General features: G+C 40.9%; 3 protein-coding genes across 12 annotated transcripts in view; 2 read left to right on the forward strand and 1 right to left on the reverse strand.

Annotated features, from left to right (window-relative positions):
- The first annotated feature begins 1392 nt into the window (after nt 1-1392).
- rufy1 (RUN and FYVE domain containing 1) lies at nt 1393-7800 on the forward strand. Its single transcript, XM_005927952.3, has 17 exons — nt 1393-1763; nt 1988-2167; nt 2256-2373; nt 2464-2565; nt 2644-2767; nt 2857-2918; nt 3078-3213; nt 3322-3423; nt 3519-3635; nt 3740-3907; nt 4009-4106; nt 4193-4312; nt 4511-4640; nt 5595-5689; nt 5779-5827; nt 5911-5988; nt 6092-7800. Exons 1-17 carry the CDS (start codon nt 1430-1432, stop codon nt 6233-6235), a joined length of 2157 nt encoding a protein of 718 aa, XP_005928014.1. The 5' UTR covers nt 1393-1429; the 3' UTR covers nt 6236-7800.
- On the reverse strand, nt 7084-13258 carry hnrnph1 (heterogeneous nuclear ribonucleoprotein H1). 3 transcript variants are annotated; one of them, XM_014335376.2, is made up of 11 exons: nt 13118-13258; nt 12162-12258; nt 11922-12077; nt 11685-11828; nt 10430-10568; nt 9490-9668; nt 9197-9309; nt 8947-9082; nt 8777-8860; nt 8574-8666; nt 7084-7879 (listed from the first exon to the last, which is right to left on the reverse strand). In XM_014335376.2, the coding sequence occupies exons 2-11, from the start codon at nt 12241-12243 to the stop codon at nt 7785-7787; spliced, it is 1221 nt and encodes a 406-aa protein (XP_014190862.1). In that variant the 5' UTR covers nt 12244-12258; nt 13118-13258; the 3' UTR covers nt 7084-7784. The 3 variants fall into 3 exon arrangements, with proteins under 3 accessions (XP_014190862.1, XP_014190859.1, XP_014190863.1); XM_014335373.2 differs by having other exon boundaries at nt 9463-9668; XM_014335377.2 differs by having other exon boundaries at nt 7770-7883; nt 9463-9668.
- Nucleotides 13259-15479: 2221 nt separating this feature from the next.
- ankhd1 (ankyrin repeat and KH domain containing 1) overlaps nt 15480-24388 on the forward strand; it is a 34520-nt gene continuing 25611 nt past the window's right edge. For all 8 annotated transcript variants that reach the window (XM_014335369.2, XM_014335370.2, XM_014335371.2 and 5 more), the window contains exons 1-2: nt 15480-15943; nt 18854-19007. In XM_014335369.2, the coding sequence (XP_014190855.1) occupies nt 15665-15943; nt 18854-19007 (433 nt within the window). In that variant the 5' untranslated portion in view covers nt 15480-15664. The remainder of the gene's footprint in view (nt 15944-18853; nt 19008-24388) is intronic.

A 24388-nucleotide genomic window follows, 5' to 3' on the forward strand; every position in this document is an offset into this window, starting at 1 on the left:
TCGTTATGGGTTCACAGGCCAGAAATTCCTCTTGCGGAGCTGCGTGCATGGCAGCCTCGTCCCAGGCAGACGAGGATGAGCCTGCTATCCCCTTCTCGTCCCTTTACTGGGCCCATCACATCCCAGCTCAGCTCGCATTCTGCACTGAGTCCGTTGCTCGATCGCCTCCCCTCGCGTCATCGCCCTGTAAGTAAACAAATAGGGGCCACAACCATCGTCCTGGAAGCTGCCCTGGCTTATAGCCATGGCGACCCTCTCCCAACACACGGCTGCACCCGGTGAACAACAGTGGAGACGCTACTCACAAATGCTGTCAATCACAGGCGTTGTCTCCTATTGTCGCCGTTCCTGCTGTCGGGACTGCGTCGCTACGTCACGCTCACCTGTCCGTCTCCAGATGAGGCGCCGCACCCCCGCGATCAGGCAGTGATTCCCCTTATTTATTTATTTTAGTTATTTAGTTATGAATGACCTGGTCTTCTTGTGTTCCTTTTCATATCGTGTGCCTCTGTCATCCCAAGCCCCAGTCAGCTTCCTTTTAAAGGGTTCCTTAAACAGCTGATAGGCCACACCCATATCTCAGGTGATCACTATCAGCTAATTTGTCCCATGCCCAGCCAGTCCACAGTGGATTAAAACAATGTCAAATAAGCCACTAAAAACCATGCAATACAAACAGAATAAAATCATGTAAATAAAAACTAAACTCACAAATAAAGACTAAAAAACAGAATAAAACCAATATAAAAGATAAATGCAAATTTCCACTGTGTGACATGAACATTCAATCTTAAGTAACATGACTTTTTCTTCTTCTCTCGTCTGCTTCCTTCCGCTTCCACAGCAAATGATCTGCACCCATCTCACTCCATCCTTACCATCCTCCTCTGTCAGCCCTCTGCATCTCCTCCTTCACTACATCCACGAACCTCCTCTAAGGTCTTCCTCGTTTCTCTTTTATTCTTTCCTGCCTGGCAGCTGCATTTAGCATCCTTTGTCCCATATGTCCACTATCCCTTCTCCAAACCATCTCAGCCTGCCTCTCTAACTCTGTCTTCAACCCTCTCAACTCAAGGTGTCCCTCGAAAGTAATTGTTTGTCCCTACTGGTCACTCCCAATGAAAATCTTTATCTTTAGTTCTGGCTCCTGTCTTGTGACCCACACGAACCCAACACACTAACCTGAAAGGCAAAACTAAAATTTCATTGACTGTGAATAAATAAAAACGCGATCTTTAGTTATTAGATATTTGTCAGTCCGCCACTCTCCAGCCAAGTCCAACAGGTGGCAGTGATTTAACTCCAGTGTGTTTTGCTAACCGCCAATGAATCAAAAGTAAAAGAACGTCAGGCCTCACAAGCGTCGCTTATTGGTTTAAGGCGATCACGTGAATTGTACGCGAGAAAGGGGGACGGGGGGAGGGCAAACATGGCTGACGAAGCAGGGGAAGTAAACACAGCTGTTACAGAGCGCGACGAAAAACAAGAACAAGATGAGCCCAAAGTTTTACGACCAGCGACTAATGGCGAACCGGATGGGGGCAGCGAGCAGGACTGGACCGAGAGGCAGGCTCCCCAGGTCGCAGAGGAGAACAGCTGGTCGGCTCCTCTCCTGTCTCTGGCTCGTAAGGCCACGGAGACGATTAGCAGCGGGATCAGCTACGCTGCCATCCAGAGAAAGCCCTCACAGGGATCCGCGGCGAGCTCCCCGACCGAGAATGAGGCCGAAAGTGACCTCAGTAACTCAGCGAAAAAGCTTCCAGGTAGACTTTGATTTTTATGATGCCTGCTAGTTAATGCACTTTAAGATCGAACCATTGCAGCTGTCACAGGCACTTGAAACACTGTATAAGTGTCAGCTGTCACATCACATGACTCCAAGATCAGACTCTTGGTTTTTTTGGTTAGTGAAGTGCTCCTTTTCCGGCTATGTCATCTGACAGAATTAACCTCAGAGCTTCTCCTTTTTTTCATGCTTTCTGTACAGTTGTTCCCCCCAAAGACTCAATGGCAATAGAAAGATCCAACCTGCTCAGCATGCTGAAGCTCAGCATCAGAGTGTTGATTCAGTCTTCTATGAGTCTGGGCAGGACGCTTGACTCGGAGTACCCTCCTCTGCAGCAGTTTTTTGTTGTCCTGGAGCACTGCCTCAAACACGGCCTTAAAGGTTAGATGTAAATAAATCTGACTTTTGCTGTTGTGCTATATTTAGCTGCCTGCATGCTGAAGTTAATTCTGCATGTTGTCTGATTCAGCCAAGAAATCCTTCATTGGTTACAACAAGTCTATATGGGGACCACTGGAGCTGGTAGAAAAGTTATGCACGGAGTCTGTCAACATCGCCACCAGTGCCAGAGACATGCCTGGCATTAAGTATGCCATTATATTATTTCTATAATAAAACTGCATCACAACTGAGTTTAATTGTACTTATACTGTCATTCTTGTTTTTGTTTTTCTTAGGACCGGTTTGGGGAGAGGAAGGGCTTGGCTGCATTTGGCGCTTATGCAGAAGAAAGTAGCCGACTATATGAAGGCCCTGCTGGACCACAAAGACCTCCTGAGGTCAGTTACACTTGTTTTATAGTGCATTATAAACATGGGTTTCTTCCTAGCATCCACTTTACCTTTTAAATCCCTTAGTGAGTTTTATGACTCTGGAGCACTGATGTTGGAAGACGAAGGGTCGGTAATGGTGGGGCTGCTGGTGGGCCTCAACGTAATTGATGCTAACCTTTGCATTAAAGGGGAGGACCTTGATTCACAGGTTAGTGATGCTGTTTTGTAAGAATCAGTTTCACTCTGAGGAAGAGTTGGATCGAGATACAGAGTGATCTGCTCTTCTTTCCCGTTTAGGTAGCAGTCATCGACTTCTCACTTTATCTGAAAGACTCTGCTAGCAATGAGACTCCAAAAGAGTAAGCATCTACACTGCTTTACATTATTTTTTTAATCTGGACTGTTCTATATTGTTATTACTGTTTAAAGCATGACCCCATATTAAAAAATCCTTACTAAACTTTGGTTAGATATGTCTCACAACTATAAGATGGTAATTGTATCGCTCCCTTCCTTAGTGATTCGAAGATGACAGCCATATTGGATCAGAAGCACTACATTGAGGAGCTAAATCGTCACCTAAGCGGCACCGTCACTGACCTTCAGGCTAAGATGGACTCTCTAGAGAAGACTAATAGCAAGCTTGTAGAGGAGGTTAGGCGTGCTTTGTGTGTGCAGCTGTGGGACTGTGTTCACACTGGATTGATCCTCTTTAACATCAGCTTGTGTGTGTGTGTGTGTGTGTTTTCTCCTCTTCTTCAGCTGACAGCTGCCACAGACAGAATCAACTCTCTACGGGAAGAACAGGAACAGCTGAAAAAGGAGAACGAGACGATCTTGCAGTCCAGCCAGAGAAAAGAGGAGGTGTGGGGGGGGGGGAAAGTGTCTAGGACTAACTGCAGCTGAAGCCCCTCCAGATTTTAAGAAGGAATGAAAAATGCCATGTTTTTATTTTTCAGGCAGTGCTTCAGGACAGCCAGGCAGAGCTGGAGACATACAAACAGACTAGACAAGGCCTGGATGAGATGTACAATGTGGTGTGGAAGCAGTACAAGGAGGAAAAGCGCATTCGCCAGGTCAAGTATCAGTGACCTCCAGGACAGACTGAACCAACACTCCACACCTGGTGTTTTTGGGTTTTGACTCAACTCTAACTGAATTTGACTCCTTTGTGTATTAGGAGCTGGAGCGTGAACTGGAGCTGCAGGTGGGGATGAAGCAGGAGATGGAGGTGGCCATGAAACTGCTGGAGAAGGATACGCATGAGAAACAGGACACGCTGGCAGCCCTACGGCTCCAGCTTGACCAAGTCAAGACTCTCAATGTGCAGATGTTCCACAAAGCTCAGGTATAAATAGATGAGCATGATTATAACTTTGTCTTTCGCACTTACACACACACACACACACACACAGGTTGCGCATTTATCCAAATCGTGTGGTTTCTCAGGACTCGGACCGCCAAGCAGAAAAAAAGCAGGCAGAGGCCGTGCAGCTTGAGCAGAGGATGAATGAAATGGAGAACACCATGAAGGAACTTGAGCAGAGGTATGCGTGCTTGCCTAGGTTGAGATTCAGTTTCGCGTTTACATTCCTTTAAATTGACGCTCCTCTTCATATTTTGTGACTCATAGACTACAGAGATCGGAGCAGGAGCGCAAGCAGAACGACCAGTCGGACGAAGACATGAAGGCGGAGCTGCAGGGAAAAGTCGATGCTCTGCAGAAACAGCTAACAGATCTCGATACGCTAAGGTGAAGAAATACAATTGTGGGGGAGGGGGGGGTTTGAGTGTGGTATTAAGCAGTATATAGAGAAAAGGGCAAAGTTGCAAATGTGATTCACCTAAAATGTTTGTTCTCAAACTTTTCAAACATTGTGTAGATCGAGTCCATGCAGTAGTTTGCAGTTTGATGACTTGAGAGTCACGTTTTTGTGTTTTCGGAGCACAGGCTGGGGTTGGAGAACGAGCTGCGCAGTGAGAGGGAACAGAGACAGAACTTGCAAAAAGCTCTCCAGAGGGAGCAGGACAACAGCACCGAACTGCGCACACAGCTGCAGCAGCTCCAGGGCCTGCACTCGGTCAGCATCTCTCAAACACACACACAACCTGTGTCAGGTTACACTTGCTCGGATCTAAATAGGCGAATTATAGCGATGGAAAAAAATGTGTACGCTCTTGACAAATGAAGTTTTATTTTCAAAGTGAAAGGCAACCTACAGCTGCAGCTAAGATTACTGCTACACACAGGCATAAAATACTGTAATCCAATGCCAACATTTAAAATGTGTGATTGGTTTTGTAGAGACGGCTTCTAGACTCTAGCAATGAAGCTACATTGCTAGAGTTGGCTACAAGTCAGAATAAGAGCTTTTTTTATTTTTATTCTTATGTTCATTAAAAAGTACCTTTTGTAATTATGGCCTTCAAAATGCAGCAACGCCTTTCACCACCAGGGAGCAGTGTTTTACCAGTGGGTGTGTTGAGATGTTTTTGAATGTGTGGTGCTATTCTTTTAACTTTAGATACTCCTTTGTGTCCAAGGTTCTTAAGAAGCTTTTCCTTTTGTAAAAGAGAACGTGCTCATCCTGACTTACCTGGTTATTAATTCAATTGGCTTGATGTACCATCTTGTGGTACAAGGTGGTATTACAAGAAAGTACTGTGCAGCCCCAATCCAACTTCACTGAATGTCATCAACACAGTACATAGATGTTTTAGATTAAAAGTTATGTGGTTTGTTGTTGGTTATTTCTTCAATTCTGCTGGTAACGTTTCATATTTTAAACACAGGAATTTAGAAACTGTACCTTTCAGCTTCATCACCAGCGAATTATATATTTATGCCAGATGACATTACCTTAAAGAAAGTTTATTTTACAAAAATATTATTTGTATTTGTATGACAGCTTTAACAAAGCCTCCCTCCCGTTTCATCCTCTTGTAAGCGGTGTAAGAGCATATTACAAATTCTTGAACATAAATGGGATGTTAGGACCTTTTTTTCTTTTGCTTCTTATGGATCGACTTTGCAGGAGCTGCAGGAGTTGAAGCAGGAGAAGCAGCAACTGCAGCAGAAGTGCGAGCAGCAGGAACAGGCTCTACAAGAAATGGGACTGCATCTCAGCCAGTCAGTAACTGCGATGTTTTTCTTTTTTTTCTTACTAAGGAATGCCATTTCACGTAGGAGAATTTATGCCACTTTCATCTTTCTCAAAGGTCTAAACTGAAGATGGAAGATTTCAAGGAGGTCAACAAGGCCCTGAAGGTAAAATGTGAAAGAGTCGAGGGTGGTTTACTTTTATTGTTGACACTGTAAGACTTGGAATGAGAAACCATTGCTCTTCTCAGGGCCACGCTTGGCTGAAAGATGATGAAGCCACTCAGTGCAAACAATGCCAGAAGGAGTTCTCCATCTCACGCAGAAAGGTACGTTCCGCCCACCCCCATTACATTTCACTTGAGCCGCTTCCGTTAACGTCCGCAGTCACATAAATGTTGCCACGTCACGCTGTATGTTTTGCATGCGCAGCACCACTGCAGAAACTGCGGAGACATCTACTGCAACAGCTGCTCCAGTAACGAGCTGGCCTTGCCTTCGTATCCACGGCCTGTGCGAGTGTGCGACGTGTGCCACTCCCTGCTGCTGCAGAGAAGCTCCTCCACAGGTTCCTGACGACATACCCACAGGCTTTAATGTTTTCTCCACACACTCCAACACTGAATATACTCATTTAATGAATTTAAATACTCGTGTTATGAAAAGGAAAAAAAAAATAGCGGGAATGTGATTTGGTGTTCCATTGATGCAGTTACCTGAAATTCAGGCATTTTATTTGTACTGACAATGGTCGCCTTTAACGTTGACAGGATGGATTTTAATAAAAAAGTAGTTTATGCAGACTTTATGCTAACAAGACTTTGCATAGACATGGAAAGGCTTGAGTATCTGCCACCAGTGTTTCCCTGGGTTGGATTAACAGAGTTTAACAAATTTGGTAATCTCTTGATAAACTGGCCTTTTGATATGTGCAGTTTTTCTAATTCAAACTGTGGATGTACTGTTGGGATTTCAGCTTGAGCTGAGAATCTCTGCTGTTTGCAGGTTTGTGTACTCACAGAATGTAAAGGCACACTGCTTTCTTTATTTAGAATGATTTTCAAAATAAATTTAACAGAAATAACCTGAATATTTTACTTTGTCTTAAAAGATTATATTTAAACCTTTGAAAATCCTGAATTAGAGGGGTGCATTTTTAATTCTGGAAGTGACTTTGATATTCAGCCTTGTTATGCACTTTTCCCCCTCCCCCTTTTTAAGATCAGCTCTAACCCCACTGCTGGATGCAGGCAGAATTGTGTAAATGACTGTAGAATGTTGGCAACAGCAAAACTATTTTAGAATGTATTCTATCAGGGTTTTATGGATCACGTCAACTGCTACAACGCCATTTTCTTAATTTGACTTCTTTTAACTTTAGATATTTGATAAATGAATAAAGCCTCCTGTTTTTCCACCACTTGTGTCAATTAGATATTCCAGACTAGTTTATTCACTTTGTGCACAAGAAATACAAACAGCATCTGAAGCAGTAGAAACCTTCATGGTAGCAGATTTGAAATGAACTTGCTCTCTGTATAGCCCTCATCCAGGAACAGAAAAAGAGCACTAACAGTCATACCATAAGAAAACAAAACATGCTTTGACCATGTTAAGTCCCAAACCTAGATTAACATTTTGTACAGGAATTTAAAATGAAGCTGAACACTATGTAAAAGGTGAAACAAGGTCCAAACATTAGAAGATACCGGACATTTTCAGTTTCTGTTCATGCACTCGGACACTAAAACGTTTTGTTAAATCCACCAGCACAGGATGAGTTAACCGTGCTTAAAGAACGGTAACACAAAACGGCACGCTTCCAGGGAAAGATAAACTTAAAGCACGGTTTATGTTATTTGTAAATCTGTGAGGAATGGGGGAGACAAACATCACTTTGACACATTTATTGTGACGAACATATGATCTCACTGCTCTCTGAAGATCACCCACTTAAAAAAAAAAAAACAATAATAATACAAACCCTACCCTTTGTTTCCCCCCCCAAAACCCCACCAGACCCTATCTGAATTATTACGAGAGACTTGCATTTCCAGTCCTTTCAGCAAAATGCTGAATTAAAAAACAAACAAACAAAAAAAAAAAACTAAAGGCGAAAAGAAAACTACATTCCCCATCCCCCACCCAGTCCATTCATTGAGCCTCTGCTTCCTCCTCCACCGCCGCCATAGTAACTGCTTCCCATTCCGCCCTGGTTACCTAACAAGAGAGAGAAAATACACACTATAGGACCGAGGAGTTCATCAAGGAGTCACGCATAGAACGACAAAAGCTTTCCAAGTTTAAAGGGCTGAATTAGCCTGGATCCAAGATGACAGAACTACACAGCACCTTCTTCCTTAGAACCCAGTGTCATTAAATACATTACACAGCAGGTTTGGAAGCAGCTGCTTCAATTTTTTTTTTTTTTTTTAAATGATGGGGAATAACAGCACTCCTCTGGTAATTAACCACTGTTTTCACCCTTTGCAACACTGTAACAACCCAACTTTAGGACACTTTTTAGCTGCAGATTTTTCTTTACTATTACTACCGTATGTTAAGTAACAATATAACTATTATTTATTTCAAAGTGTGCTTCAGAATTAGCCAGCTAATAAAAGAAAGGTGTTTTACAAGGCCAGTTTAAGGTGTTACTGAATATTTATGACTTAAAAAACAACAACTTAGTAGCATCTCATTTGGTGCCAGACAGCAAACACTTACAGCTGTCACGAGTTTAAAAATAAACAAAACAGTCACAGTACACAAATAAGGTTTTATGGCACCTTCACCTAGGACAACTTCAATTTCACTTATCAGAGAAAAGGGTTAGACTATAAGTCTTTGCTCAAACCTTTAAAGGTTCTGTAAAGAAATATATTTTAGGAAATACAACAGAGCTGACACTCACTATAGTCACTGTAGCCACCCATGTTTCCTTGGCTGCTGTATCCACCAGAGTACCCTGAGCTCAGCTGGCCTCCACTATAGGATGACTGGCTCCCTGTGGAAACAAATCCCATTGGGCTGTATGAGTAAACCAACAGATACACAAGCATTTTAAGGGAAATAACACAGGGCCCTATTTTCAATATCACTAAAACTTTGACTCACCCATGCCCCCCATCATCTGGCTGCTATATGCTCCATTACTGCCACCTGCTGTTGAGTTCAAAAACAGCTCCACGTAGCGGTGCTCTGCAGAACAGGAACAAAAATCATGAGAATTAACACGCAGCTTTAAAAGGGTGGGGTGCTCAAGTTATTTTTTAAAGCAAACTCACGCATGTTAGCTTTATCTTTGGACATGGCTGCTACAGCATCTTCGTGTGTTGCAAACTCTACATCTGCCTCCCCGGTAACTCTGCCATCTGGGCCAATCTCAATATGGACCCGCACCGGATTCAAAGGTGAAAAGAACTAAAAAAGACGAAAAATAAATAAATGCACAAATCACAAGTGTTGTCTGCTTTTAAGCCCCTGCGGCGACACAAAAGATAACAAAGGACTGTCAGTGATCTCTCAACAACTTACATTGTAGATGTCTGTTTCTGTGGCTCTGTATGGCAGGCCCCTCATATGTACACAGTGGCCTGTTGTGCTCTGAAAGGAAGAGCCGCCATCGCCATACCGTCCATCCGATACACCTGAACATACATAAATGGAATTAACACAAGGTCTTATGAGGATTTTATCCTAATCTTATTAATTGTTATATGAATTGTTAAGCATGAAGAGACATGACGTGGTGTTTATTTAAAAGAAACTTCATGGGTAAAGACCAGTAAATCTGATTTCACCTGCTCTCCAGTCCCACTTGGACCCACCTCCTCCGTAGCCTCCTCTGCGCATTCTGTCATAGGACCCCCCTCGGCCCATCATGTTGTAGCCGCGTCCACCAGAGGGCCGGTCATAGGGGCCGGGTCTCTGCATGCCCATAGGCTTCCTCTGGGGTTCGTAATGGGTCCGCACCTCAGCACGGCTACTCTTGAAGATCTCAATGTACCTGAGAGCATACAGATACCACAGTGAGGGCATGGAGAATGGGTGAGAAACTGCATTTGCTTAATACTGGTGAAACTGGGCTATGCAGATGCTGTCATGGTGTAGTCCATAGGTAGTAATAGATTTAAGTACTTATTGCTAGTCGTTAATAAAGAAGATTAAAAATAACTTATTTACTGATCAATAAGGAAGTTGTCCAAATTGATAAGGGCCTCAGTGAGTTTTACACTTTTCTTATGGTTACCTGAAGCGACTCAGATCTGTTTCAGTGTTTCAATAGTGGTATGTGTCGTTGCCATGACAGCTTTTGTCCTGGTTTTAGAGGCACAAAGAGAGCTCCAGCCCTTCTGCAACCCACTAAGCATTACCTGTGACAGTGGGCTCCAGATCCTTGTGTACAGTGGCCCTCTGATTTTTACTAGCAGGGAGACTCCTTACCATTTATCAACCTGGACTCATATTTAGTGCTGAGACACCATTTGTTCTCCAAATCGGGCATGCACTCCATTTCAGGATTCGCCTCATATTTTTGAATGGTGACCAAGCACTAATCTTCCCCCTGAACATTGTGAATATATATATTTTTTAAAAACGTGGATCTAAGATAGCAACTTGTGTGTATGTGTGTGTGTGTGTGGTAAATATGACAAATATGCTTCAAGTAGCCAAGATAAATGTGTCAGTTTTGCATTTGGTTCAGATGTTGAAGGTGCACACCATAAGAAAAGCAACTTATCCAGCCAACCAACCAACCATCCCCACCTGTGCCCTATTCTTTCCTTGTGTTTCTTTAGAGCCTTTTCAGCTATATCCTGTGAAGCAAACTGCACGAAGGCCTCCCCCGTACTCCTCCCCTGGATGTCCACCGGCAATGTTATCCCATTTGGCACGATTTCCAACCCTTCAACCCAAGGACAGATAACCCCAGCAGGGGACATATTAAATCACATGCCCAATCACAGAGAGAACTTTCTCTAAAGAGAGAGATATTAGACTTATGGAAAACTCTATACATCATCACACATACCAATTCATTCCTTTTTTTTGTCTTTTTTCTTTTTTTAAACCAGTGACTTTCCATTTAATTTAGTTACATTTACTGTATTCTAGGGGATAAGATAGAAATGGCAGGATAGAGGAAGACTATGAAGAAGGGCACTGTGTGGGGGATATCGGGCTAGTATTAATGTGCTGATGAGGAGGGTCTAGGTGGGTGACATGAGGAAAATTCGTGGTTGCTCTTTCGTTAAATCTAAGAATTGGCATATCCTCCTGAGAACTGAGGAAACAGGAATCTTCCCATTGAACCTTTTTGGTGATTTCCTTCCTCTTTGGAGCTGAAAGAGGCCACCCAAACACATGGGATATCAATGGAAAGCCCACAATGTCCTCTATTAAGTACATCAGGACTTAGTATGATAGCTCAAATAAGTCAAAGATATAGACCAGAGGGCATGAGTGAATAGGCTGGTGCTCAGGAGGATATACTGGGTTTAAAAAAAAACAACTTTTAAAGATAAAATTATTAATACATGGTGGGGGGGAAAAAAAAAACAAAAAAAAACAAACTGAAGACAGAGGCTATATCAGTGATGAGCGGGACCCACTCAATAACTAGTGTATTACCATTAGGCTGAGACTATTTTAAAATGTTTCCACATAATGGGGGGAAAATGTTTAGAATGAAGGCTGAAGATGAAAATGAGGGGCAAAGATAGGAAAGGGTGTTTGCATAACAGATCCCTGCCCTTGTACAAAACATCAGGTCTTCAAATAAATTCTCTATTTAAACTTCAACTGGCTTCCTTTTCCAGCATCATTTCCTTCATTCATTGTTTTTAAGTGTAACCACATTAGATTGTCATTTACAATGGCATACTGACTTCTTCGTAAATTAGATGCAACAAGTTTTGGTGTCGGTAACCAGAAACAAGAAAAGGAAGATCGGAGGGGAGAAGTTTAAATTACCAGCATTAAGGGGGTTTATATTTAACCAGCGAACAAGGTTTGTTGTTACCTGAGAAAAACTGCACAATTTCCTCCTTGCTGCACCCGAAGGGAAGGCCCCGAAGCCGCACAAGCCCGTCCCCAGCTGTCTCTGGACAGTTTGGGCCAGTGTGCTTCATGACCCAGTCCATTTCCACATTGTTTGATTTAAACACTATATCAGAGAAGAGAGAAATTACTTCGCTCAAACTGGTAACTTATATAGCATTTATCAGACATTAACTCAGCTGTATGCTGTTATACGCACCTTCTACATATCTGTGACCCATCGTTTCTCTGTCCTTTTTCACTGCAATCTTCAGGTCTTCTTCTGTCTCAAATTCAACGAATGCCTCTCCGCTGGGACGCCCCTCTCTTGTGTAGGTGAAATGGATGCCACTTCCATTGTTTAGGATTTTGCACTCTGCAATCAAAATGCATTATCAGATCATTTCTAACTGTATTACGTGCTGAAGTATTCTTTTGAAAAACAATAATGCATAAATACCTGAGAAAAACCTCTGAACTTCATCCACTGAACAGGACCAAGGAAGTCCCCGGATTCGCACTACATATCCCTCATCAGCCATGACTGGTCACGATCCCTGAAGATTATGAATAAACGCTTCTTTTAATGTGATTAACCAATACAAACTAACAAAGATAAAATAATACAGAAGTCAATACCCTGGTGCTTCGTTTACTCTTTTATTTTCGTTGATCCCCTCTTCACAAGAACTCACACTGTCTCTCTAATGGGGACACGACTAATTCTGAATACAACTGCATTAAAAAAATCCGACTGGCTGGTTTATACATATACATTGACTACAATACGCCATAAAAGCTTTCCTTGATTTACTCTGAGTTATTTCAAGAAAAAGGGGCCTATGTAGCAGCGCCATCTTGAGACAGTTTCGACAGATATTTAAGAAAAATTGCTTTACTGCTCATACTCTTCCGCGGAACAAAGGTTGTTGTTGTCCAAACCTAAGTCCAGAGCAGTCGTCACAATTTCCTTATCTGTCAGTACTCGCTAGCGAACTACCGGCATCCACGTAACAAAAAGCGGGAGCTCCGAGTCGGTGCCCGCTAGCAGCACAAAATCAGTAGCCAGCCACTTTCATTCGACAATATTTCCGCGATTGTTGGCTTTCGTCAACTACTTAAGAGTTCAAAAGAGCCATGTTGTTGATTTGTTACGAAATATCTCACTTACTTTAAACGCAGTGCACGGCCCTTAGCATATTAACTACCGCACCCACACAATAGAACAAAAGCGGCCCTCTTGGCCTGCGCCATGTTATTAGCATCGGCAGTTAGCTCTTAAGCTAGTACCGTTAACTAAGCTACCTGTATTAAAGCTGATTCACACATTAAAACCTGTACCTATGTACATTATGAGAAAAGTTGTTCAAACCATGATATAACCAAGTAAAACGAGAGATACATTTATCAATATACCTGATACAAACGCAGATGCAACACGCCGGAGTGTGTGTAATCAGACCTGCGTGGTGCGGCTGAAACTCTCCACTGGGTTGCCAGAATTCTCCAACCATCCCCCCTTCAGGAACACCAAAACGGCGCGCCTCATCATGGTATCTGCTTCAAAAGGCCAAAAAATGACGCAAATAAAATACGTTTATAACAAATTTTATTATTTATTTGTGTTTTTAATTGTATCAAAACCGAAGAATGTATAGTTTGTGAAAGGGTGTGTAATAAATAACGTGACAGAAAGGGTGGATTTTTAAACACACCTGGCAATCCTGACGAAATAACCAAACGCCTCCAACTGGCCTGTGTCCACGCCCAAAACCGATGACGTTTCTGCTTGAGGTCTTGGCGACTTCTCCTGGCCTACAAATCCAAGTAACCCTGTTTACATTCGTCAGTAATCCTTTTCAGCTTTTTTCTTTTCTTTTTTGAGTTAGTGTATATGAATGAGCTACTTTTTATGGCAAGGCCAAAGAGTTCATGTTTATCAATGCCAGCTCAAAGTACCACACTACATCACTAAAAACAACCCATTTAGCTACAACCCTCAACAGATATTAATTTCGTGCTAGGGTAGTTTGTAATAGTAACCTAGTTCGATGAGGCTTATTTTGATTATTGGAACAAAATGATAATACAAGCCTCAGTTGCCGGTTTTGGTGACTACTATACCTGAAAGACCATGTTTATATACAATAGGGACTGTTTCCCAGACTTGGATTGAGCTTATCCCTGAAGTAAAAACTTTTTTTCCCCAATTATAAGCATTGTCAGAGTTTTCTTTTAAAATAGGACTAGGCTTAATCCAAGTCTGGGAAATTAGCCACGGGGTCAGCAGCCCCAAGTAATCCAGATATAGACCACAAGTGACCCAGACCTGCAGCAGGGAGTTGGTTGCAAATCAGTGACACCATTAAAAAATATGTGGAGTAAATGAAGAGTGTTTGTTAACTTATTATCATTATTTCAGTAATGCTGCTTATTCAAGGTTACACTCATCTAGTATTGGTGTACACTGCTAGTTAAAACATATAAAGCACACAATTCTGGAAATAAATGCTTTCAAAAAATGTATGAATAGTCACACAATAATCAAACACAGTCACATGGGGTTTAACCAAAGGGAATGAAATACACTGTTTTTAACCACACTCAGTCCTTACTGAATCAAATGTGATCTATAAGGTAAGGTGTAAACACAATCTAGGACCTTTGTGTAGTTCAGATGTCTTGGTTCATGGTGGTGACAACCCTGAATTCACTGGTAGTTCTGTAAGATTACATCAAACACAAACAAGGCTCCAGGTAGGCTTTTGACTTTACGAGTACATTACAGTGATCTTTTGGACTAGAGGGCAGTCCAAGCGAAGTATTTATTCATCACTGAAGTCACCATTGTGTATTTAATCTTGTACAAAAGTCTCCAAAGCACGCACAGTTCAATAAGCCTCAAGGATATCTTGTGACAAATGGACTTTCTTTCACAGTAGACATTTGGACTTGTTAGGGTATAGTGGTATACAGGTGTATTAATGTTGGCTGCATTCCTCTCATGGGAGGGAAGGTACTGTTTTCATGCGTGGTGTTTCACTTTCAGGACTTATCGGGACACACTGAAAACAGAACAAATTCTCAGATCTCTTCTCTGGAAGACATCATTCCCGTCAGATGACCACTCAGAACTACTTTACATGTATTTGTGCAGACAATTTACCCAAATTAAATAAGTGGACCAGCAAAATGTCCCACCCCATAAAACCCCACAATGAGAACCACTCATTTTGGAGGTTATAGTTTCCGAGCATCAATTACATTGTTAACTTATCTGTGAATGAAAAGTTTGTTCATCATACAGCATTGTTTGTTAATTTTTGTTGTTTTTGTGTGCGTATTTTTGCTAAAAAAATATTATTTTGTTTCTTTAAATTATTATGTATGATTACCAATAAATTATTTAACTGCATTATATTTAATTGGAAGCACTCAATAATGACTTGATACCCGTTATTTTACATTTAAAAAAATCACACTAAATGATTCATTATAATTTACAAAGAGTGTCAGTACACTTTCGAAGTAGTCCTTATGTGCAAACGGTATCCCAACATGAGTTTACATCAACTAGTAAAACTAGCAACTAGTTAAGTTGGCCTACCATGTCATGTCTTGACGTTCGTTCTACTGCCTCGTGATATTGGTAAACCTAACATGACGTCGCGGGCTCATTTTGACAAGCATCAGCTTTAACCAATAGAAGAGACACGTCTCTCCTGATGAACCAATACGGTCGAGAGGATTTTCCACAAGGGCGGCGTTTCTCAGAAACTGTGCGTATCGGGTTAGGTTGTTAGAAAGTTAATGGCTGGGGGAAAGAGATCCTCCTCAACCCTCGCTTCGGGAGAGTTTCTGGATTCCCTGAAGTAAAATCACGCGAATATTCCACAAGAACGCGCCTGGACAGACATTTAAGTCAACAACTAGCACGTTAACGCACGTATCGTGAACACAAGTATGCAGGATGCAGTAGCCGGGACGGCAATGCTGACGGACGGCTTCGAGGACGAGATTGACTCGGTGACTCCTCGCTCCCCAGTGGCAGGGATGGGGGTAGGAGCGACACCAGGAGGAGTCGGACTAGGGGGCATTGGGATTGGTGTAGGTGGAAAGAAAGTACGCTTGTACGGCGAGCCAGGCGGGCCTGCTGCCGAAAGACTGGATTTCAAACTAGCGGCCGCAGCCGTCCTCTCTTCGGGTCCAGGATCCGGCAGCGACGAAGACGAGGTTTCAGAGGTAGCTACGCTAAGCTAGTTAGCTAAGCCTAACCATAGAGCTAGGCAACATTCCTCTCCTAGCGCGAGCTGGCTCCTAGCTAGCACATTAGCTCGCAGTTGGCAGCCACCCCCTCCCAGGCCGCTAAAATTACGTAAAATTAACCAACCCGTCAACAGAATAACACCCCTCGTCAGTTGAGACGCTTATGGACAGTTTACTGTCGATCATGTTTGGTGAGACAGGAGCAGTTGTTCACGCCAACCGGCTGAAATGTTTTATTTATGCAGCGCAGGCTGTGGCCACGGCCTAGTTCGGGTGTAAGCGACGACGGCCTCGTTTGGAGCTGTCGTCTCGCAACACCCATCACAAGTTTGCAAGCTATCCAGCAGCTTTCCAGCCACGGCAAATGGATGATGCCCACAAACCCACGGACGTACACGGCCAGCTAAATATCTACCATTTCATAGTTGTGGTGCAATTACGTCACTTTTCTCACCACACCATGTAAATCAACACCGATTGTCCCTTAGGCTAACTTTTCGATAGGTTTAGATTCGGATTTTTAAAAATATAATTATTTTGCTGCTCGTATTTCCACAGTCGGTGTCGACTAATTAGCTAACTGGTCTTCCAGCCGTTCACCTAGGTCGTTCAGATGGCCACGGTGACTGTCAGCTTTATTTGCGTTGTCACATTTTGAGGGCGATTTGAGTTCACGTTGAGAGGTGTCCAACTTTCAATGTCACACACGGCGGACAGGTGTGACTGCATCCCGTCAGCTAAACGCACTTTAGACATGTTTTGTCATCTGGGATGACATAGTTTAAATTGTGTGTAAAACCCTCAGTCACCCTGTCATATATGCATTTCAAATGCACGTGTGGCAGAGCCACATCTTAGGGGATTTTTGGCAAAATCTTCAGAGCTATAGTCACTCATCAAATGCCTCGCTATTTTATTATTTTTTTTACAGCGTCCGTTTGAACGTTATGAGACTTTGCAGCTTTACTGTTCCCATATAATTGAGTTTACCATATCGTATGACAGCAGCAGACACTGAAATGGAAGTTGTTAGACTGCTTGATTTGCACAAACTTGTCAGATGTCCATGTGACTTTTTTCATGGCAACTTGAGGGTTAGTGTACGGTAGTTTGTACTATTAAAAAAAACGCTTCCATTGAAAAGTTCTTGGTGTTCAATGAACCTGCACCAAGGAGCACTGGACCTGTGGAGCTGTCTTGTTTATGGATGGCTAGTATGTGACCAGTGGATTCTCTGTCTAAGACACACTGCTACACCTTTGATAGACAAGTGAGGGTGTTAGCTCATCCAGCTGTCAATATATCCTGCTGTTTTTGCCTGAGCATTAGCTCAGCTGTGTAGCAGCAGAAAAAAATATTTAATTTGTCACTTGCCTCAAATTGCAAAGGCATGTCATTGCAATCATGTTTTCTTGCTCACCCAGTCTACTTTATAAGGCTGAAAGGGAGCATTTGTTGTGGTGTTTCACTCCTGTGGAGAACATGCTGCACTGGGTAGTAGCAAAAATCTGAGCCCCAGGATTAAGTAGATGCCATTCTAGGCCTTTCCAGCTCTGTGGATACCAACACTGGGAACTGTAGTTCATTAATACTGAAGAGTGATACCCATTGTTGATGATAAAGGCCTCTGTAGAACTACATCCCCCATGGACTGTTGTGCACTGCACTCCTTTCATATAGCTGAATTCCTCCACATTGCTGAATGCTGACTCCCTCACAACAGTTTCTCTCTGGACCAGACCCCGAAAGTCTGCTGCAGCTTGTGTGTGTGGACATAGAGATATTGGTTCTTTCTCAGGTTTTGCTGGGGGTTGTTTGAAAATGACCAGTAATTTATTCAAGATCATATTTAGAATCATACCTTTCCTGGTAGTCTCTCTGTCTGAGGTAATGTTTGTGGTATTTATATTGGTCAGTAGGTAATCTGTATACCAGACCTACTGTACCATAAATACTTGATCAAATGCAATGAATCCCCTTGCATGAAGCCCTGCACAGATTATTTATATATCCCATGTTGGTGTTCAGACAGTTTTGTTTACTTCACCTGCTTTTTAACAAAATCATTTCCACAGCTATCTGGATACAGTTAAGATGTTACTTTGAAGATGCAAATAGAATTAAACATCCAGCTGTCAAAGTCTGACTTAAAAAAAGACGCCTTATTATTTTTTTCTTAGTTATTTGTATAGGTTATTTGTTTATATCTGTGATTTGTCATACTCATTAATGGTTATGGATAGAGGAGTATACATTTTCAAATGTGAGCAGATGAAAAACAATCTTTTTTTCATTTTGACCTTTAATTTCTGTTTTTCAGTAATATATGTGACTGTAGATCCAATTTAGCCTTGTGCTGTAGTCACATTTACAAAAATATTTCATTGATCCCCTTTTTTTAAAACAAAAACTTTTTTTATTTTGTGAAAGAAACTCTGTAGTACAGACTATGATAACTGAGAGCCAAAGCTCAGGTATGAGGTTGTAGAGCTCTGCTTGGGCAGCTGACTCTCAGCTGAATCCATGTGTGTGTTTAGGGGCTGTAATTCCCAGCCGTAGCACTTCCTGTGCTTTGACTCTTATCCTTGTGCTCCTTTTTGCTTTCCCTCTGTTGAGAGAAACCATAAATAAACAAGAGCCACATGCCTGGTCTTTTTATAGGTGGTGCATTTGTATGCGTACGGCCGCTTTTTATACAGAGTAATGTAATTAATGTTTTCAGTAGTGTAATTTCTTATTTTCCTTTTGCCTTTTTGTATTTTTATAAATACTAACCTGATATAGATTTGATACTCTTTAATTAATGGCCTGCAATCCAAATGGTATCATAAACTAGCTCTCAGTGGGGAAAAGATTTTGTTGCTGACCCTTACCTGTCTCTCCCAGGTGGAGTCATTCATTCTGGACCAGGAGGACCTGGATAACCCCATTATGAAGACAGCGTCAGAGTTACTTTTGTCCAGCGCTACAGATGGAGTAGATTTGAGAACAGTTGATCCAGAGACACAGGCCAGACTTGAAGCTTTACTGGAAGCTGCAGGTATGACTGCATTGTCTGAACTCAGCTCGCCATAATTCTTGACAAATATTAATATGTAATCAATCAGTATGTCATTAACCACACCCATTTTTATACAACCTGTTTTAATTTGTGCTTCAACATACAGAACCAGCAAACCACACCTTTCTACCTCAGTCTTTTTCCATAATCCATTCCCAGGCATTTAAAAGTGGAGGCCTTATGTTTTTTAAATGTTTGTTTGTTTTTTTTAAGGCCTGAAATTGTAATAAGGAGAAACTGTCGGTTCTGTAAGTGTCATATCAGCAGATAGTTTGAAAGTGATTTGGATAAATTAGTTCAATTAGAACTTGTAATCTCAGAGTAAGAAGGTCTGTGTAGATTAATCCATTAGGGCTGGGTGTCCTGGCTTCGTTTGGGCACGTGAACATTACCATGCAGATTAACACTGGAACACGCTTGAGCCTCCACAGCATGCACAGAGCTTGTGTTGAACGGCTAATGGCTAATCTCATTCTATTCCCCTTTCTCTCTGGCCGGTCTAAACAGTACAGCTAGTAACTCGCGTTACTGGTTTACTTGAGATCTCTACAACCATGTACAATAATGAAAAATAAGTTGTTTATTTATGTTTTCATTGATTTGTTAGCTTATTTGTATTGTTTTATATAGATTAGCTGAGAGGAGTAGCGTTTATGTGAAATGATTGTGGCATAAAGATCTGTACAGCCTCCTTTCATTCCCTGCATGAGTAAACTAGCCAAATACCAAACCTGTCAAGACCATCCACAAAGATGCCAAGTGTCTGGTGAGATTGGTGGAATATTGACTTAGGCTGTTGTTTATTGCAAAATATATCTAAATATGTTGGTATGGATTTATTATTTGGGCTTATTTGGAGTTTTTCCTATTTGTTTTACATGTTGTCCACACATAGGAAGGTATATGCAGCATTTTCAATGCATTTTGCTATGTCACTCACACGGAAACTCGGCTCACTAGAAGTGGAATTTTTGGAAAGCTCTTCCAAGTGTAAACAAGATAGGATACCGCAAACACAACGGTGTTCACTGACAGCTGCTAAGTTTTGAATTGAAAATACATTTGTTTGGATGTAGTCTGAAATGCCCTAAATGGGGAGAAAAGAGCAGCAGTTTGCACAGTGTTTGATAAAGATATATTCACTTTGAAACTAAGTCTGATATATGGGAATTAATATTCTTACTTTCCAGTTCATTGCTGTGGATTGTGATAACAAATTAAATTATTTAATAGATATGACCTTATCTTCCTCAGCTTGTTGTGTTTTTTTGTTTTTTTTTGTAATGTGCCCAAACAGTCTGGTATAACTTTTTCAACAAATCTGGTACCAAAGATTTCAGGTATATAAATTATACCATGTAGAGCAAAACCTAAAAAAAATAGCCCTGGTGTTGTGCTTAAAACTACTGCTGCCGTTGTCAAGGTTTTATTACGTTCCTAACAAAGGGATTGATATAACATTTAAAAAAAAATGCCAAACTTTGTTTCACCGCTGTAGCCATCTGGATGGAGACTAAACAAAGCTGTCAGAATTGATACTTAGTTGCAAAAGCATTGATGCCTACAGTGCCATCTTTGCCACCTCTTGTTGACACCTGCACACAGGACCTCTTATCACAAGTAGCTGAAATAGTGGATGTTCCCAATTCTTTTGGAGGAATTTTGAGAGGTCAATAAAGCTCCCATTTCATTAATATTGATGTATGAAACAGTTGCCATAAATGTTAACCTGGTCAGCTCACATTTTAACATTAACTGTTAAACTGTTAGGTATTTTCTGATAGTCACCTTAGCCATCTGTTGTCATTAAGACTGGCTATGGTTAATTATAAAACAATAATGTCAATGTTGGAGCTAGGCAGCAAATGTTATCAGTTCTGCTTGCTTAAATTGAGGCGAAGAAAAGTGTTCTATTAAGTAGACAAACAGTGACAGTCTACCTTACCATCAAAAAATATGGCGGTCACAATACTGGGGTTTTTTTTTTAAAAACATTTAAATTCTATTTTAGGAGGGGGGTGGTGGGTCAAGTTATGTTGCTGTATTTTTTTCCATTATGTCAAACATCTGCCTCCAGCCTCTCTTTCATTCACTGTTCACACTGCTCTGCGTTAGTCTGGATCTCCTTGCATCCTCAGCTCTGCGCTCCAGAATTGAAACCCATCTAATTTAGTTGCTCTTTATTTGCTCAGATTAGTTCTCCACACTCTGCAAAAATGCTCTGCACATTCAGCAACCCAAATTCTGCACGTGTCCTTAATTAGCTCTGTCAAGGCTCAATATTCCATCCGTAACCCACGGTTTTCTAGCTACTGAATTAATGACAGCAGATGGCCAATGTGGTTATTGGGTAATTGCTAATAGTTATGTGGCTAATATGTGCCTTGGCCAGGTTAAGATTGAAGATCACTGTTTACTGCTTACATGTTGGTGAAACAGGAGCTTTATTGACCTCTTTAAAGTCCTCCTAAAGCGTTGTGAAAGTTAACTTCTTCAGCTATTAGTGAGGGGAGGAGCTGTGTGACTATCTGGCCACAGTAGTGTCGTGTGTCAGCTGGAGACAAAACACCACTGTCTGTATTGATATAGTTACAAATAAATGTTGTAATTTGATAATAGTTTTAGTATTGATTTAATATCTGAGTATCATTTTGACAACCGTAATCTTACCCCTAATTAATTTTGGCCAAATATAACTTTATTTATACATACATACATACATACATACTTTTAAAAAAAAAAGGATTTTTTTGTGGTTTGGTAAATTAGTGATTGCATATGAGAAATGGCTTCAAAAGTGTCCACAGTATAATGGTATGCAAGTTTGCCTTTTGGAGCTGTTAAAACGTTGCAGTAAATGTAAACAGTTAAAGAGTGAACTGGACATATGACTTCTGTTATCGTTCAGCAGTTAAAATATTACCCACTTTTCTAACGTTTAGCAAACTGTAAACCAAACCATAGCCTAAAAATGAGTTGAACCGAGCTGTTGATCAGGAGAATTTTACACCCCTCCTAAGTAAATTGAACTAGCTTTACTAGTTGTGACATAGTAATAATTTATGCTAAGCATACATGGTTGAGTCCTGCAGGGATGTCGTATGCAAACATGAAATAAATGTTTGATCAGGTTAAATATCTTGCTGGCAAATTCGGATTATTTTAATAACTACATTAACAGTTGTTTCTGTAGTTTTAATTAAATGTTCCTTGTTTTGTTATGTTTTATAGAGACTGTAAATGCTCAGACTTAATTACAAGAAATGCATGGTGTAAGACAAGTTGCACATGGATTATAAATGAAGGCTACTGTTACCAGTAGCCATACTTGTATGTACTTGCGTAATATCTCCCTTTCTCTTTACTTCTTAATGTAGATGTAGTGAAAAAATAAACAACAACAACCAAACAATTGTAATCTGAGAAAACAGAGTCGTAGTTAGGGAAGCAGGATGTTTACAGATGGGCACTACTGCAACCTTAGAGACCCTCTTGTCTTCAGCCCAAATGATATGGGCTGAATTTCCACACTTTGATTTTGCAGACTGTGGGGCAGATTCCTTGATATTCACTTCCTTCATATAGTCCATCTTAAATGAATAGAAGCACAATAGTGCTTTAATTCGAATTTGCAATGAACTGAACTGAGTTCATAGTGACACGTTTTCTGAAGTTTTCCTAAACCCAAGTAATGATTTCTACAACAATGTTGTTTCATGTTTGTAATGTTCAGTAGTTGTTGTTTTGTTTTTTGTTTTTTAGTCTTGGCACAACTCAAAGAAACATTTCTGTACTACATATCATAAAATCCCCTAAATTCATAGCAGTTGTACATTGACAAACCTAACAGATAAATTGTCAAAGTAAGATATTTCTTTAGTTTCCAGTGAATGTTGAGTCATTTCAAATACTTTATATTTTTTTTAATTTTATTTTGAATTTTTAATTACACAGAATTTTTATTCCTGCAAAGTTAAGTGTCAGTGGCATGCTATTGTTTGTTTTCTATCAAATGATAAATGGCCTGTATTTATATAGCGCTTTACTAGTCCCTAAGAACCCCAAAGCGCTTTACATATCCAGTCATCCACCCATTCACTCACACATTCACACACTGGTGATGGCAAGCTACATTGTAGCCACAGCCACCCTGGGGCGCACTGACAGAGGCGAGGCTGCCGGACACTGGCGCCACCGGGCCCTCTGACCAAATCAGCTCACTGACCTTTTGCAAGTTGATCTTAATGCTAGATGTAAAAAAAGAAAAAAAGTGTTTTTGAAGCCCAACTCAACTTTCCCCAGCTTTTCTTCTTGCCTGCATAAAATTTAAAATCCACCCTTGTTTCTCACTCTTTGAGTCACATGATGTAAGAAATTGTTCAAATAATAACTACTGGGTGGCAGAATCTTTAACAGGGCAGCCAGTACAACAATTTGGTAACATAATTTGAAGAACTGCACAAGTAACATGCTAGGTAGCATCAGTTTGCTAGCAGTTTAAAGGTTTGCTCTTTTTAGAAAAGTAACGGCAGATGAAGAGGGACTGCAAGTGAAGTTTAAAAAAAACAAACAAAAACCCCCACAACACTCAGACTTTTTCAGTAAAGAAAAAAATTTTGCTATGTTTTTGATGTCACAGCAACAGGGTACTAGGTGAGGTAAAGATAACACATTACATGAACCTAACAGGTGTTGTTGTTGTTTTTTTTTGTTGTTGTTTTTTCAAACAATCGAATAGTTTGTGCAACAAAATCTGGAAGTACAAGTTCACATGGTAATTGTTTCAAAGCTACACTTTGGTGTTGCAGTGGAAGTGAATGCTAAGGAGGCATGTGTCGGCTTTGTTTAGAAACGGAGGCAACAAAAGTGTCCGTACATATAACTGACTCTAAAGCCAGGAATAAAAGGTTTGATATTCCTGTTCTGTTTAATTCGGCTGTTATGGCATTAAAGTTTTTAATGTTATTTTGTTTATTATATATCTTATCATATATAAAAACTATTAATATCTACTTGCGCAGAAATATTTAATAACAATGATACCAGGTTACTGTGAAACTGCCAGACTCTTAAATAACCATTGTGCCTTTTAATAAAAGTAAAAAATAAAAAATTATCATGCCACCCAATTGGGTGGCAATAAAACCTTATTAGCAAATGTTAAACTGAACATTTAGACACTAAAAGTGAGAACAGGTGAGTGGCAGGAATGTATTGTTACTGTTGGATGTAGGTCTTGACTCCAGTTTGTGGTTAATTCAAAGTCTGTTATTAATAAACAGAGGAAATCTGTAGAGGTAGCTGTTGTGAAATGCCTCCAAAATCCTAAAGCTTTGTTCTTGGCTTCTTCTATGCTATGT

Source organism: Haplochromis burtoni, unplaced genomic scaffold (genome assembly GCF_018398535.1).
Source record: "Haplochromis burtoni strain Fernald_Lab_line unplaced genomic scaffold, NCSU_Asbu1 Contig_10, whole genome shotgun sequence".
Classification (NCBI taxonomy): Eukaryota; Metazoa; Chordata; class Actinopteri; order Cichliformes; family Cichlidae; genus Haplochromis; species Haplochromis burtoni.